Source organism: Anolis sagrei, chromosome 5 (assembly GCF_037176765.1).
Source record: "Anolis sagrei isolate rAnoSag1 chromosome 5, rAnoSag1.mat, whole genome shotgun sequence".
Taxonomy (NCBI): domain Eukaryota; kingdom Metazoa; phylum Chordata; class Lepidosauria; order Squamata; family Dactyloidae; genus Anolis; species Anolis sagrei.
The window spans coordinates 105142448-105158976 of record NC_090025.1 but is presented as its reverse complement, the minus strand read 5'-3'; the positions used below and the strand labels follow the sequence as shown (position 1 = coordinate 105158976).

Genomic DNA, 16529 nt, shown 5'->3' with positions numbered 1-16529 from the left:
ATTTTACATATATACACAAATGCAAATTCCATATTTCTTTAGATAAAACTATAATTTCGTTGGCAAGAAATGTTAAGACTATTAAATATACAGTAACATTACTGAAAATCTAAATGTGGAACCTTCCCCCCGAATCTCCAAAAGTAAAGTTGATAGTTTCTTCCCAGAATATACAATCCATGTGGAATTTTAAGATGTTTGTCTTCGACATGTAGATTGGCAAAGTGTTAAAACACAGAATTTTATCTGCCTATATATCAAATATTTCAGAATTACGAGAATCAGATCGGGTTCTTAAACTGTACGCATAGCACTGTTTCCTCAATACAAATATACTATATTGATTTGAATAAGAAAACCCAGAAGGGAAATATCTGTTTTGTTCCTCGTTTGCTTTTCTAAAAACGTGGTACAATTAAAAATGCTCACTGCAGTGGCTAGTCCCTTTTTCCCCATTCAAATATCCAAAGTGAAACCAAAGCATCCTCAAAAAATTAATTGCCTCTTATAATCAACTTAAACTAATCAATATATCCATTTTTTTTCCAAATAGTTATATACAAAAGATGAACTACAGGGCTTAAAATGTAACTTGTACACCAAAGTGATTTTTAAAAATATACATGAGGAAGAACATATAGTAAGAAATCGAAAGGAGGACTTCTGGTGTCAAGACATTCAACAAGAGTGGTTTCATACTGTAAGCCTCTTTCCAGTGCGGGCATCATTCTACATCTTTACATACTATACATGATATAGAAATATTTATAGGAGGTCTTTTTTACCCAATATATTGTTTCAAATCTTGAGGTAAAAAAAGAGAAGTATGGTCATATGAGTTTATTCCCCCCACCCCCACCCCCGTCATCCCCAAACACCACAATACATTAGAGAACATCCAGGCAGAACATAACATGCTGGGTGTATTTAATGCCTATTTTCTTGCTCTTTTGAGACATAAGGGTGGCAGGGGGAGCCTCTGGGCAGTATTATGCTACAACTGAAGCTATATGAAATTAAAGCATTTTGGTTTTAAATGGCTGTGTTTTGCATTGTGGAACGGAATATTCATCAAGTTTAATGTTAGCAGCATGACATAAGCCGATATGAACTATTTGCTTTATATTCAGTATTTGTATCTTATATAGTAACTAATGCTCAGGTTCCCCAAACTTTTACAGCAAATTGACATTCTTTTAGCATGGCCCCCTAACCTTTCCACCTGCTTGTGTAATGCACACTGCAATGGTTGGTTCAGGTTTATGCAGGTGGAAGGTGGAAACGTAGCAGTGTATAAAACCCAAGGTGGGATCTGAACAGGTCCCGTCTTTCAATATTCTCGTTGTCAGTTTCCGTCTCCACATGAAGTTTCAATATTCCTTTTCTTCATATAATCACTTTGCCCCCACTTCAACATGCGGTGAACTTGTGAACGTTCTGCAAACAAGTCAGCAGGCGATGATATGGATTTCCTGGTGAAGCGACCACTTCAAATACAGATTGAAAGGCTCTGCGATCCAGTTCTTCATCTATCTGATGTCTGTAAAAGTCTATCGCCACCAAGCAGAAGAGGTTGACGTCAATTTGTTCTGATTTTCCCATCCTGCTGATTATGTGTGGAAGACTTCAGAAAGGGTTAAGGAGGTACAAAACACACTCTGGAAAACTTTATATCATGATGAACTAGATAATGAATTATATTTATATCTATATCTACATCTACATTTATATCTATATATATATGCTCTGTGCATAATGAGTACCTTAAAAACAAAAGAACCAATGAACAAAATCACAACAAATTTGGCAACAAAATGTCTCACAACACAAGGAGTGACCATCACTAAAAAAAAAAATTGATTTTGTCATTTGGGAGTTGTAGTTGCTGGGATTTATAGTTCACCTATAATCAAAGAGCATTCTGAACTCCTCCAATGATGGAATTATTTATTATTTATTTATTTACGACATTTATATGCCGCCCTTCTCACCTCGAAGGGGACTCAGAGTGGCTTACAAGGTATATATACATACAATATATTATTAACATAGTACAATATCAGTTTTAAATATTGCTATATTGCACTATATCAATTATACTGTAATATTATTAGTAATATTACATGTAATATAAATATACAATTATAATATCATATTATTGTTATTATTATTATTATTATTATTAGTAGTAGTAGTAGTATATTGCATTACATTACAATATTATAAATATTATATGTATATACAATATATTATATATTATATTAAAACAAATTGAACCAAACTTGGCACACAGGACTCCCGTGACCAACAGAAAACACTAGAAGGGCCTCCGGACCAACCGGAGACTTTTTTTGAAAACGGTTCCATGCACAAGCCTAGTATCCATTATGAGTTGAACCAGTGAACATTAGGGCTTTGTTGTTCAAGCACATCATGAGAAAAACTGTTCTGAGATAACGCAGAGAGCGTTCCATACACACTTTGCACTTGCTTGAAATGCATCTGTATCAGATTTAAAAAATGAATTTGCTATGGGTTTCTAATCTTTGGGCAACTGGATCCACACTGAAAAGAAAATCCCTGGCAGGCTTAAGACTGTTAGAACACCAGAAAATGTGGAAGCAGTAAAAGCATCACCATGTCATGGTACTGGAAATATCAGGTCGGAGCTTGAGGAGGAGTCTGCATAGTGACAAAACTATTTGTCTGATATTATTTCTAAACCCATTCAACTAAACTTTTCAGAAACATATACATTTCTTAGACTGATTTGTTCATTTTAATACCCCTTCAAAATATGGGAGATCTTTATGCTCCATCCTATATTAGTGAGTTATAAGAAATTTGCACTTGTTATTGTATGTTGTCTTTAACAAGCCTTATAAAGTATCAGGCCATGGCTACCATAGCAAACCCTCCACAGCAGCGTAGTTACACGACCACCTTTAAGGGCTCACCTTGAGGCTCAGAAACCCATCCTAGAAAGAAATTAAGAGAACAAACAAGGTCAAAATGAGTGACAGGTTCCTAGGGTTGGGACTGTGGGGCCAGACTGGGAAAGGGGATCTGTCACAAGCTATTGGCAAAGCTCTAACTAACATGATGTTGAAAACAGAGCGAGATTTAAAATTATGAATAAAAAGAAAATTATTGACTTAAGAGATGGGATGTGAAGGAATTTTGTTAATTACTAATCAAACAAATACACTCCCCTTGATGAATTACAAGCTAACCCATCCCAAAAAAGTCAAACTAACTCATCCCAACACCATTAGAAAATGAAGGATTATTGTAGACCTTTGCAGACCAATACGCCTTGCAAAGGATACATTGCTGAAATCCACAGGCTGGTAGAAGCACTGACAAAGAAACAAGACAGACTCCACATTGCCATGGCAACGGGTGTTCTCTGTGTGAAGTTGGAGAGTGACAACATCACCCAGTCACGGACCATGGATGACTGGCCAGTGGTATGCAATCTCTGAAACACCTGTGAAAGTCAAAACAGATCATTAACATGCCAAAGAAAGTGCATCAAATCATTCCCTGCAAAACGAACACAAATATACAATGGTCCCAAGTCATATATATATATATAAACCATGTGGTTGCTTCTATGTGGTTGCACCAGCAGTTTCAGAGCAGTTCATAAGTATTAAAATACACAAATAATAAAATACATAAAAACAAAAATAAAAACTGGCAACACATAATAATGATTCTGGCATAAAACTAAAGAAGCTCTCAAACTTTTAAAAGCTATGTGAAAACAAAAAGGTCTTTCATAAATGTCTCTCCCACATCTAGATTATTCTCCAAACTGGGATACCAGACCTGAAAAAGTTACCTTCACTTGAGACAAATGAGACCCAGAAAACAACTCTGAACAATGAGATGAAGTCATCCTGAAGAATGCCTCACATACAGATAATTAAATGAGCACGAAATGGTAAATTATTTATTTATTTATGGCATTTATATGCTGCCCTTCTCACCCCGAAGAGGACTCAGAGTGGCTTACAAGATATATATATACACACACACACACACATACACACACACACATATACATACATACATATATTATGTTATTAGCATAGTACAATATCAGTATTATATATTACTATATTGTACTGTACAATTATATTGTAGTAATATTACATGTAATATAAAATATATAATTACAATATCATATTAGTAGTAGTAATATTATATTGTATATTAGTAGTAGTATTACATTGTATTACATTATAATATTATAAATATTATATGTATATACAATATATTATATTACCTTACATTATATTATATTATTATCATTGCACAGGAGAAGTCTCAGATTCGTTCTATTAATTACAAAGCAAGATTTTTCCAGAAGGAATTTCTCCTATTATACCATGCAAGTCAACACACACCCAGGTAAGTACATGTAAGACCAATCTGCTAAGGAGCAAAACTACTTATTTCCATTACTTCTCTTACATCACTCCATTATCTTACCTTATAAACTACAGATGCCATAAACTGTGGATATGGCTGCTGGTTAGATAAAAACTCTCCAATAACTTTATTCATGACATCTTGTGGGGGGAAAAAGTCATCCAGAAACTGAGGAAGAATCCGAGTTACCACTCTGGCTTCAAAGGGATATCCTTTTCTGACCCTAACACCCAAAGGATACAGATAACAATAATGACTTTGTCTCATGAAACATGGGCTAATTAGTATTCACTCTAAAAAAGAAAGGAGTTGAAAAATGTTATCCCTCACTGTGAACTACAATCCTTTTAGAGGGCTGTGGATGAGTTTCCAAGGTACCTCTTCGATTGAGAAGGATACTGTAAGACAGAGGTTCTCAACCTGTGTGTCCCCAGGTGTTTTGGCCTACAACTCCCAGAAATCCCACCCAGTTTACCAGCTGTTAGGATTTCTGGGAGTTGAAGGCCAAAATATCTGGGGACCCACAGGTTGAGAACCACTGCTGTAAGACCTTTAGGCCAAGATCCATAACCACTCCATACTGCTGATAGGAACCCAAACACACTGATTATTTGAATTATCTGAACATCCTAAACACTGTTTTTAGTACATTTTTTAGAATAATGCTAAAAACACAGTAAGAATGGTCTGGGCCATATGGTAAATAGATAAACATGACAGCAGTGTTCTTTTAGGAGCTTATGGCACATATATCTTAGCCTTGGTTTCTTTCTGTTTACCTTCCTTCTGAGTATAAAGCAGTAGGTGTGAGTGGAAAACCTATGACACAAATTCCAACTAATTATGACTGATGAAAGTCAGAATCCTGAAACATATGGAAAGACAACAGCTTTCTGACCCTTATGGGAAAGAGTCAGCTTCCCATGTTGTTGCTCATCTACCATATTTTTACAAATAAATTATTTCTGTCTTATCAAATGGACAGAGAGAATTTTACCCGTACTACTGATGTCAAAGATTGCTGTTACACAAGTAGGATGAAGTCTAAATTTTGTAATTGAGTATTTATGATAGCATTATAGATAACAGTTTGAAGAATTGTTAACTATCTCTATATTCTTAACAATCCCCCCCCCCCCCCCCCGTTAATAGATAAAACGGGCTGCTTAAAACAATCTTACACCTAGCCACCACAGAATATGAAGAGGATAGATAAGAAAAAGGAAGAAGCGTTGATTTTGCATGTTTTCTGTATTTCTGTGCTGGATTGACATAATATTTGCACTGGTGACAAACATTGGGAAATAAAAGTTAATTTGTATCCTAATGTCTAATGCCATATCTGAATATGCAATAACCGTATGTAACAACATTTGAAAAATGTTCTGTTCCTGGGTATTTCCTGTTTAATTGTGCGGTACTTTTTTTTTTGTGACTGCCACAAGCTAGGTTGAATTAGTTGAGACTCTATGAGATATTCATTGAAAAACTATAGCAAACTGTGCTGCAAAATACCCCACAAAAACAAAGTTTTGCAGTTTAATAATTTTTCCCATGTTTTATGATCAAATCCATTAGGAATGACATTTATAACACAGGAACCAAAAATATGTTACATAGTGTAATCAAACAATGCATTTGCTTTAGGACTACAAATTCCTACCTGTCAAAGAGAATAGAAACTCGTTCCATAGCCACAATGACAGATTCGCTGTCCGGGGTGGTTTGATTATGATCTGTAACTCGCACTGGGCTGATTTTCTCTTTTCCTAAAACAAAATACCAAGAAAATAAAAGATATCAGCTCAATTAAGTAAATAATTAAAATAATGCAGGACAAGACAATTCGCCCTGGATACGAATTGCAGCATTGGCATCCAGTAGCATAGTGGCACTGCCTTCATATGACAGCCAAGAGTGGCCATGGTTAGGTCCATTTTAGTTTATCTTTTAAACCTCTCAAATGCAGAAAGACTATCTGACATTTCCCTGACAACTTTCAGTCTTTTTCTCAAAAAGCATTTTCTGGACTCTCTGAACAGGTGCCATGGTGCAGGGCTGAACATCATGAGGCCCTCAAGATGTTATTATCCGGGAATTTTCAGCATTCCTCATCACTTTTATGATGGCTAAGACTACTGAGATGTGCAGTCCAATATCGTCTGGAGGGCAAAATGATTCACAATGTTGCCATGGTGGAAATGCTAACCTGCATTTCCATAAAGGACAAAAATGCCTTTGCAGTTTAACAACAAAAGTACACCCCTATTGTTTCCATAAAAAGAAAATAGAATGTGGAAAACAGAGTGTTGGATACATACACCTTTTTCACATTGGGTAAAACTTAAGTCAAGTTGGACCATAATCTTGCATTTTATTGAATTATAATAGGGAAGAGGCTAAAATACCAGTATTTAAATTAACATATTTTTGAGATTTAAAACAATAGTGTAAAATGATGATGATGATGATGATGATAATAATAATAATAATAATAATAATAATAAATTATTTTAAATATTTATTAAAAAATAAGACCTCACAACCTCTGAGGATGCCTGATGTGGGTGAAATGTCAGGAAAGAATGCTTCTGAAACAAGGCCACCCAGCCCAGAAAATTCACAGCAACCCAATAAAATCAAACCTTATTTATATCCTACCCACTCTCCACAAGTACTCGGGGCGGCTTACAACAAAATCAACATAGTACATACAAAACGAAAATCAAAAAAAGCAATACATCAAATGAAAACCATCATAAACAAAATTAAACTAAGACGGTATCACAATAATAAATACAAACAGATTTAAAATATTTTGCTGGGTTTAAAGACATGGCCTGGAAAAAATTATCAATTTTCAGATTAAAAACTCTTATTTTATTGGAACAAATATTACTGTCCTGCAATTGCCTAAGTGGTTTTCTTAGGCTTTAAAATATTGTCATCATGATGGAAATGATATATTACATGAAGGCACATATAACTTGAAGACAAGAGAGAATCAAGAATTTGAAAACAGATCTATTGAGAAATTCAGAGTTCTTGTTATAGTCTTAAATACGTAACTTTGGTTTTCAGAGTCCTACTGTATCCAACTGCATTCTTAATTTCACGGGTTTGGATCTATGTATCAGAAAAGTGCGAATCTGTGTAGTGATTTGGGTTCTAGACCATAACTCTGAATACCAAGGTTCAAATCCTCACTTGGTCACAGAAACCCACTATGTGACCCTGGACAAGTCACATTTTCTCAGGCTCACTGGAATAACTCTTGGCAAATGCTGAGATAGGTCTAAGCTGATGTAAAGGCACACAACATCAGAAAAGTAAATTGTCAATTTTCTATCATGTATGTGCATTATTTTAAATCATTTCGAAAGAAAGTGGAGTAGCTCTCTGTTTATGTGTATCAAAAGTTGAAGGAAGAAAGCTTGCACAACACAGTTTGCATTCCCAACCAATGATGAACAAAATGCTTGCTGCTTTAGGCCTTTCCCCCAACTGGGTGGGGGGCCCCCAGATGCCAGTGAACTGTTACTCTTTCAACCTAGATAGATATGCAGTTGGTCCTGTGTCCCTAATGCAATCCAAACAGAAGGAAGGGAAATTAACACTTGTTCAGCGACATCAAAACATAGATGAGGAAGAGATATAAATCAAGATAGGAATCACAGAATTATAGATGAAGGAAAACACATTTGAGTTCAGAAAACCAAGAGCATGAGCACAAGTGGGAAAAAGCTTTGTTTCCACCCTCCAAATGAAAGATTGGTCTGGAATGACTCCCATAGAAGGAGCAGATGTCTACCTTATGCTTTTTTATTAACTGGAGCCTTTTAAAAATGTCTACGGTGAACAGGAATTTTAGATGCAAAGACATTTGCTTCACACATACGTGAGCAAAAGGTGACTAACTAAGCAAATCCTGACCCACCTACTCCATTTTGTTTCAATATTCATTTCATTATTCACTGAACCCTTAATTCCAAAGGATAATAATACAATGGCGTTATAGAGAAAATCAAAGTCTGAATTGCACATGGAGTGTGCATTTTCAGCACTAAAAGAATTACTAGACTTGTACCTGTATACATGCAGGTCAGCATTAACCCCAATGCAGCCATGGCTCTGTGGGGGCTGTGTACATTCACTCTGTCTACACTCAGCTTAACCAATGCTTCACAATCCAGCCTAGAAAGCTGTTCTGAAAGAAGAAGTCGTTCTAATCCCCTCAGGACACAGTGGTAAGTAATGGATGGTGTTGATTCTTCACTTCCAGACAACATCACTCCGCACATCTGAAAAAAAAATTGCTAAAATGAGGCCAGTTTTGAATCAAACATGTTTGAGGTAAAACCAAAATAAGTCAAATGGCAGACAATTAAGAACACAAATCGAGTGTCTCCATGGGAACATTGTGGTTTCCTCTTGTGGGGGTGGGGGAAAGTATTTGTGTACTTTCCAGCCAAGTTGTTTTCTCCCACTGCTTCAGTGTTAACCCTGTCCTCACAAGCACTCTGCATGCTGCTCCTGGATTCCTGCTCTGCATTATTCATACATTATTCATCTTCTGGACGGATGCATATTGCAGCTTGTACTGGGAGTGTATGTTTTGTAAACACCCTGGGCTGGCTTCAAATTGGATTTTAGTGGCTGTGTAGAAGAGCCCTGAGACGATGTGGAAATGCTGGGAGGATTAATGGTGTCTGTGTGGTTAGATCTTGCCTAGCCTATGTAGTGCCAAGAGTTAATCTCTGTATGAATGGTTCCTTCTTCTTTTTTGCTGAGAGTGACTTGTTTGTAGGCTTCTGTCTCATAAGCTTTTTCTCAGATTATGCCTGAACAACATGGGCTTCCTTCAGATTTATGAACCACTCTCCCCCCTCCCCCGAGATATCACAGGATGCTGGAAAATGAATATTACTGCTACAAAGTCTTGTAACCAATACTCCTCCCTCCAAAAAAGAAGCAAAACTTCCACAATCCTTCTGGGAAAACGGACATCCTCTAAAGTCAACAGACATCTACTAAAAGGGTGTTATTATGTAACTAAAACTAGATAGTATGTGAGCTCCTATTTATGAGAATGCTTGCTAAATTCACATCAATCATCTGTCAAGGCACTGTTTAGAAGCCACTTCCTTCCATTTACTGTATATTCTGGTGTATGAGACTACTTTTTAACCCAAGAAAATCTTCTCAAAAGTCAGGGGTTGTCTTATACGCGGGGTCGTCTTATACGCGGGAGTAATCTTATACACGGGAGTTGTCTTATACGCGGGAGTAGTCTTATACATGGGAGTCGTCTTATACACGGGAGTTGTCTTATAGAGCGGGTGCTGAAACTTTCAATCAGATTGGAGAATCTGTGGTTGCCGCATATGGTGATGGTGGGGGGGGGGGGAGTTCAAAAATGGCCATGGCCACGTCCCTGCCTTATGCAGTGATTGTATGAAAGCATTAAGGGCGACGCTGTACAAGTACAGTAGAAGAAAATCCATTCATCAGGATTCGTGGACTTAATGCGGTCCCGATGGTGAGGTGAAGGGGCGCCTACCGGGAAGGTGTAAGTGAATGGCGGAGCAAGCTGCAGGCTTCCAGGGCGCACGGGGTATGGAAAAAAAAAGATAGAGTGGCCCTGGCCCCAGAAAAACACACCTCTTTTACCTGTCTGGGCCGCCCTTGTATCCTATTACCGTACCTCCTCCTCTGCCCTTCAGATCTCGCTTCTGAAGTTTGCAGTGAAGAGGTGCAGGTGCGCATGTGCGAGATCTGAGAGGCAGAAAAGGAGGTACAGTAATAGGAAAATTACCATATTGAAATCAAATCTGATGCTTTTAAAAATTTTATTTGGTGTGCATTGGAAGAGGGGTAGTCTTATACGGCGAATATATCCCAAACTCTGTATTTTAACTGGAAAAGTTGGGGTCGTCTTATACGCCCAGTTGTCTTATATGCAGGAAAATACGGTATATTCTGCCAATCTCATAAGGTAAAAAAGCAAATACAAACACATACATATGTATACATCACACATACCTGTATAATACCGGATGAGAATTCAGATCCTACATCAAGTGGATAATTTTCTATTAAATAGAACGCAACTGCACACATTACTAACACATGTTGCTGATTGTGGACGTTCACACAGCTGTTAAGAAAGGAAGAAATTAATGATCAATGGAATCCACTTTCTTCTGTAATCTGTACATATCAGGAATTCTTATTAAGAACTAAGACCCAGAGGTCTTGACTGGAAGGCATTTTTTGTAAAGTTTCTTTACAGCTCACAAATCAATGAAACTTTGCACTCAGCTGGTGCTTCAATGAATTTAACCACTCTAGCATATGATTCTCTTCCAGTTCCATAGCTTAGAAATTCTGTTAAATGAATGCCACAAAAGAGAGCTTGTTATGGTGATACCTACTGTGCTATTCCCCTCAAATTGGAAAGAAGATATTCAGTAATGACTGGAATGAGCTGCTTTGCTGTTTCATCAAGGAGGTCACACTCAAGAATGTAAAGAATTCCATGGAGAGCGCCTATCCGGCTTGGCATGTGAGTACTGCGTAGTGTTGAGTCCAGAAGGCGGCTTACTGGCTCTGCTACAGCTTTATCCTAATGGATATAGAACACATCCAAAATATGCTGAATTAAATAATAACTTGGTGTGTTTAGCATAAAATGATGAAGTAAAATCCACAAGATTTCCAAGTTATAATTAACTATGTCAAATTAAGAACCTATTTTTCCGTGTGTGTGTGCCTTTGAGTTGCCTGTACATTTATAGTGAACCCTATGAATGTCACAGGGTTTTCTTAGGCAAGGAATTTTCAATGGTCATTTTGTCAGTTTTTTTCCTCTGAAATACAGCCTACTACATCTGTGTTTGTCAGCAGCCTCTCATTCAAGCACTAATCAGGCCTGATCTTGCTTAGCTTTCAAGATCAGATAGGATCCTTTCTGACAAGCCTGTTTATATTCAATATATATTCAATATAATTTGATTTTTCCCTTAAAGAGATGACTAAAGTAACCTTGGCGTGTCATTCAATGTCAGCTGTACTGTAGAGAAGATATAGCAAAGTACCATATGATGAACGCCAATGTCTCTGTGAGGCTGAGGCAGTGGAAACTGTGGGATACGTTTTGTTGTACTGCTCTTTTTACCAAGGCCTTCAAAAATATTTCATAAATCAAATTTTAGAAAGTTTAGCAGGGAGATCTGTAAGGTTTTATGTTGATTATCTTTTGGCTGACCAACACCCCAAAATTACTGCCAAAATTGCAAGTTTTTGTGCAGCAACAATAGCTTGTCAGTGCAAGATGCTGTCAGAGTCTTAGAAGTTTAAATATTTATTTTAGTATTTACCATTGTCATCTAAGTATATACCGTTTTAACTATCATATTGAATAATCGGTTTTAACTTCGCTATTAACAATGTTTCTTAACACCTAAATGTATGACATGTTCCTACTCCAACGTTTGCTCATTTTTTGGTGCTGGTCATCAACCCCAATACATACATATAAGTTTATTTATTTATTGACTATACTTGTATACCGCCTTTCTCAGCCTATCGGCGATTCAAGGCGGTTTACAACAAGTTAGTACACACAATAACAAAATACAGATTAAGCATTAAAACAATATAAAACCACAATAGGAACAATAAAAACCAACATCATTATCATTAGCGTCTCCTAGTTAAAAACGTTGCTCAAATTCCATTGTCAGTGATTCTATTTCCTATGTCAAGTTACTCTGCATTTGTAAACGCTTGCTCATATAACCTTGTCTTAACCTGTCTCCAAAATGTTACGAGTGAGGGAGATGATCTAATCTCCTTAGGGAGGGCATTCCATAGCCGAGGGGCCACCACAGAGAAGGCCCTGTCTCTTGTCACTGCCAAATGTACTTGTGATGAAGGCGGGATTGAGAGCAGGGTCTCCCCGGACCATCTTAAAGTCCTAGATGGTTCATAAGGGAAGATGCATTCAGACAGGTAAATTGGGCCAGAACCGTTTAGGCCATTTTAGGCTAAAGCCAGCACTTTGAATTGTGCCCGGTAGCAGACTGGCAGCCACACATATACACAATATAAGTTGCTTTTCTCTTAAAGAGATGACAGAAGTAACTTCTAGTGTGTCATTTTATCACCTTCTCATAGTGACACCAGAGGCACTCCAAGTGGTCAGCTTCTGATCAAAAGAAATAAAGTATAATGCCAAGGTTTTTTAAAACTTTGTTACTGTTCTTTTTTAAAATACATTATAATTGTAACCTCGTTTAGCTTCTGACACAATAAATAAATAGAACCTCAAGAGTTAGCAAAAGAGTTGCACTTTGGAATTATGATCAAGAAAAGACTTATTACAAAATTGACAGCTTACCATTCCGAGAACAGCAGCTGCTTTGCATATAGCTGGGACCAAATATTGAACAAGAATCTCATCTTCTGAGGGGTGTATTTTCCGTAGCTCTGTTAATGTTGTATACATCATTTCAAACTGATTCCTTTCAGTAAACAAGTCAGATACAGCTAAAAGCTGCAAGCAGAAAAGCACAACAGATTGTTTAAAAAATAATAATTTTAAAATCGTAATTGTAATTCAGTAGATGTAATATAATGAAGCATAGCTGAACCAGAAAAAAACATTATAAATATTTAATTTTGTGTAATGAAATGCTATACATTTTAAGAGAAATATCCTATTTCTCTTTTGGAAGAAAAAAGGCATCCTGAATAGAGAACAAAGATTGAGAAACAAGGAATATTTTTGACAAAAAGAACACTTTTTCTTGATGTCATGCTCCACAGAAGAGGGAAGATTAATGCAGAATTATTGAAGTTTGAGATCACTTTAACTGCCATGGTTCAGTGACAGAGAAGACTAAAGGCCTTGCAAAACTACAAGTCTCACAATTCTACAGTGTAGATCAGGCATGGGAAAAATGTCGCCCCTCCAGGTGTTTTGGACTTCAACTCCCACAGCTCCTAACAGCCTTCCAGCTGTTAAGAATTGTGGGAGTTGAAGTCCAAAACATGGGAGAGCCAAAGTTTACCCATGCCTGGTGTAGATGCACCCTAACACAAGATACTTAAACTCATTGTCTGTTCTAGACTACTCCAACAAGATCTCAAACTCAAACATATATTAGTGTATTGGCAGAAATTGATCCACAAATTTGGTACCAGTTTAAAAGAAGGATATTCCTTTTTCTGACATATTATTGTTCCTGAAAAGAAAGTAGTAGTTACTGTATTACGGCAACTGCTATGCAAAACCCCCATAATCTGGAGAATCATCATTTCTAGCTTCAGAGAAAATGAACATGAAGATTTTTTTAACCTTATTAACCTTGTACACCTTTGGAGAAAAGGGGTCTTTGGACCATAATAAAATGTTGTTGTTAAGAGAAATTATACTTCCATTTGGTGCAAGCGAGGAAAAAAAATACTTCTGCTTTGAGGTTATTGTCTGAAATGCCCTGAGATTGCCAAGATCTAGTCAAAATCATTTATGATATTGAAAGCATAAAAACTTACAGATCGGACGACCTCACTGATCAGAACAATTGGGGTTCTCTTGTTTGGATTTGATGGCAAAATCCATTGACTGTACAACTCCAGTAAGAATTGGGAACAGGAATGTATGTCAACACCGGCACGATGTTTCCTGTAACCAGGCACAACATTAATACATCACTACATGATGGCATTTTTAAAGCATAATTCAAGAGGATCCATTGAGGAGCAAATGATCACATATGAAGCGGAAGAAACCATTCTGCATGTTACCCTGCTCTTGCTGAACTTTACCTGACCATAGAAAGAGCATCAGGGACACAAATGAGTGGTGAGGCTGCAATGCATAAGGGTCCTAAGGCTTAAAAAGCATCACTTCTGCACATTTCTTTGAAGTCTACATTGTTGCATTTTTACCTCCTGTTTCCCAGCTAATGACTGGCTCATTTTGCAGTAGCTGCCACTCCCACCTACACACTGAAAGAGGCCGAGTCAAACATTGGGAAACATTCAGAAGATGAAGACCATTATCTATGTGTAAGGCCTTCAGATTAACTCTCTTCCTTGTTCCCTTTCCCAGAGTGATTCCTTTTCTCTCTATTAATCTGTGAAACTTCATTCATTGTAGTATGAAGATGAGGTGAATTAGAAATCCTTGAAACTAGACCATCTCATGAAAACAAATATAGGCCAATTTTTTTAGAGCTCAAGGTCCATGGGCCAAATCTGGCCCACCATATCATTTTATGTTGGCCTCCAGACGTTGGACTACACCTCCTGTATTCCTCATTAGACATCATAACTGGAGTTCATAGGAGGTGTGACACAGTAACATCTAGAAGGCTGCAGTTTGTTTTGTTTAGTCAGGAAAGCGGAGTTTGAATTTAGATACAAGGCTGGTGGATATGATGCCTGGCTTTAAAATGTCTTCTAATCTTTCCCCAATCTCACAGCCACAAATGGGTTGCATTTCCCACTATTCCCAGTCTGCATAGCAGTTAATCAAAAATGAGGGGAGCTGTCATTCTATAACATCTGGGGACCCCGATTGGGGAAAAACTAAAGAGCAGCATCTACCACTATGTAAAAGAAGTATAGTTAGCCCTTATGTGTACACGGATTCTCTGTCCATGGAGTCAAAAGCTCTTCGAAGGCAACCATAAGGCTGACTGTGACCCTCAATGAAAATGTGTTTGACAACCCTGCTTTAGAGGCAGAATCTGTAACTGCCATTTTAAGCTGGATTTTGCATTTCCAAGGAAATTATTTTATTTAGACAGATATTTGGTGAGAACATGTCTCTGCTCCAGGCAGGATAAAATCACAGAGAAGCGTGTATGTTCAACTTCTAGTGAGGAATGAGGAATCCAATTTCTGTCTCAACTATATTATCTCAGCCTGCTTGATGAAGTTTCTAAAGTGTGAAAAGGGGGTAGATCTACTATCAGCTAAGAAACTGTGAAATCTCTTAAAACATATGTGAGTATAGTGTGGTGGCTACATTGTTGGTGACACAGCCTAGCCTAACTCACAGGTTTGCTGTAAGAGTAAAATGGAGAAAAGAGAAACATTACCTCATACTGAGCATGCTGGAGAAAAGGTGGAATAGACAGCAAACTAATAAATATTACTAACTGATCATTCTTGATACAATACTCGCCCCCGCACAACGGAATAGCTAAAAACCTGGAATTGATGGGAGAGGATGGTGGTGAGGAAGGGACAGGCACATCACCCTCATCATCTTCATCTTCATCCCACTCTTCTTCGCGTAATGGAGTAATATTATTTCCAAGCCACACAGAGTGGATAGACACCTTGAATACGAAAAAGAGAATTTAAAGAATAACCAAAAGGTCTATTTCTTAAATGCCCATATATTTCAACACGGCAAAATCCTTAACTCTTCAAATATATGTTGTTTTCGTAATAAATAAAAATCGGAATCTTTACATTACTGCACCTGCATTATTGTAAACAGTTTCTGCATAGGGCTATTTTTGTTACCTCATTCATCAGGATCTATACACTTCTCTCAATCTCATGCAAATGGGCTGAGTCTTCAAATTTGGGGAAAGTTCTGGGATTGTTTGGTGCCAATTTGTAAACATTACCTTCAACCAACTTTATTTGGGTGTCTTTGAAAATAAGGGTGATGGCATACTAGAAATAAAGCACTATGCAAATGTAGCAGTTGTGGTATTTTCTTTTATATCATTTCTTTTCTGTCACAACTATTATGGCAAAGCAACTTAGAAAACCACAAAAGGGAGGAGGTCTCGTCGGAAGACTTTGGCTGGGATGCCTCTGTTTAAGGAATATGACATCTTGTTTAGGATCCCCCTGCTCAGAGGTAGCAGGGTTGGCATCACAGTGAAATAAAACAAAATCCATACATTTTTGCATGATCAACAGAAATGCTTCCAAATAAATATTTTTTCTGGATTTAGCCTAAGTAAAGAAATCCTACAAGGCTGGAATTGTGTGACTTTCCAAGATGCTATTGGAGCGCAGTTTCCAGCAGCCCTGGCCACCAAATCAGGAGTCCAAAA

General features: G+C 37.3%; 1 protein-coding gene across 2 annotated transcripts in view; it reads right to left on the bottom strand.

The window, feature by feature from the left end:
• Positions 1 to 854: 854 nt before the first annotated feature.
• The window catches only part of HTT (huntingtin), a 101451-nt gene continuing 85776 nt past the window's right edge, over positions 855 to 16529 (bottom strand). For both annotated transcript variants that reach the window (XM_060778022.2, XM_060778023.2), the window contains 10 exons: positions 15664 to 15794; positions 13999 to 14128; positions 12842 to 12997; positions 10875 to 11065; positions 10483 to 10597; positions 8528 to 8741; positions 6104 to 6209; positions 4501 to 4663; positions 3330 to 3490; positions 855 to 1624 (listed from right to left, as the gene is read on the bottom strand). In XM_060778022.2, coding sequence (XP_060634005.2) covers positions 1411 to 1624; positions 3330 to 3490; positions 4501 to 4663; positions 6104 to 6209; positions 8528 to 8741; positions 10483 to 10597; positions 10875 to 11065; positions 12842 to 12997; positions 13999 to 14128; positions 15664 to 15794 — 1581 coding nt within the window. In that variant the 3' untranslated portion in view covers positions 855 to 1410. The remainder of the gene's footprint in view (positions 1625 to 3329; positions 3491 to 4500; positions 4664 to 6103; positions 6210 to 8527; positions 8742 to 10482; positions 10598 to 10874; positions 11066 to 12841; positions 12998 to 13998; positions 14129 to 15663; positions 15795 to 16529) is intronic.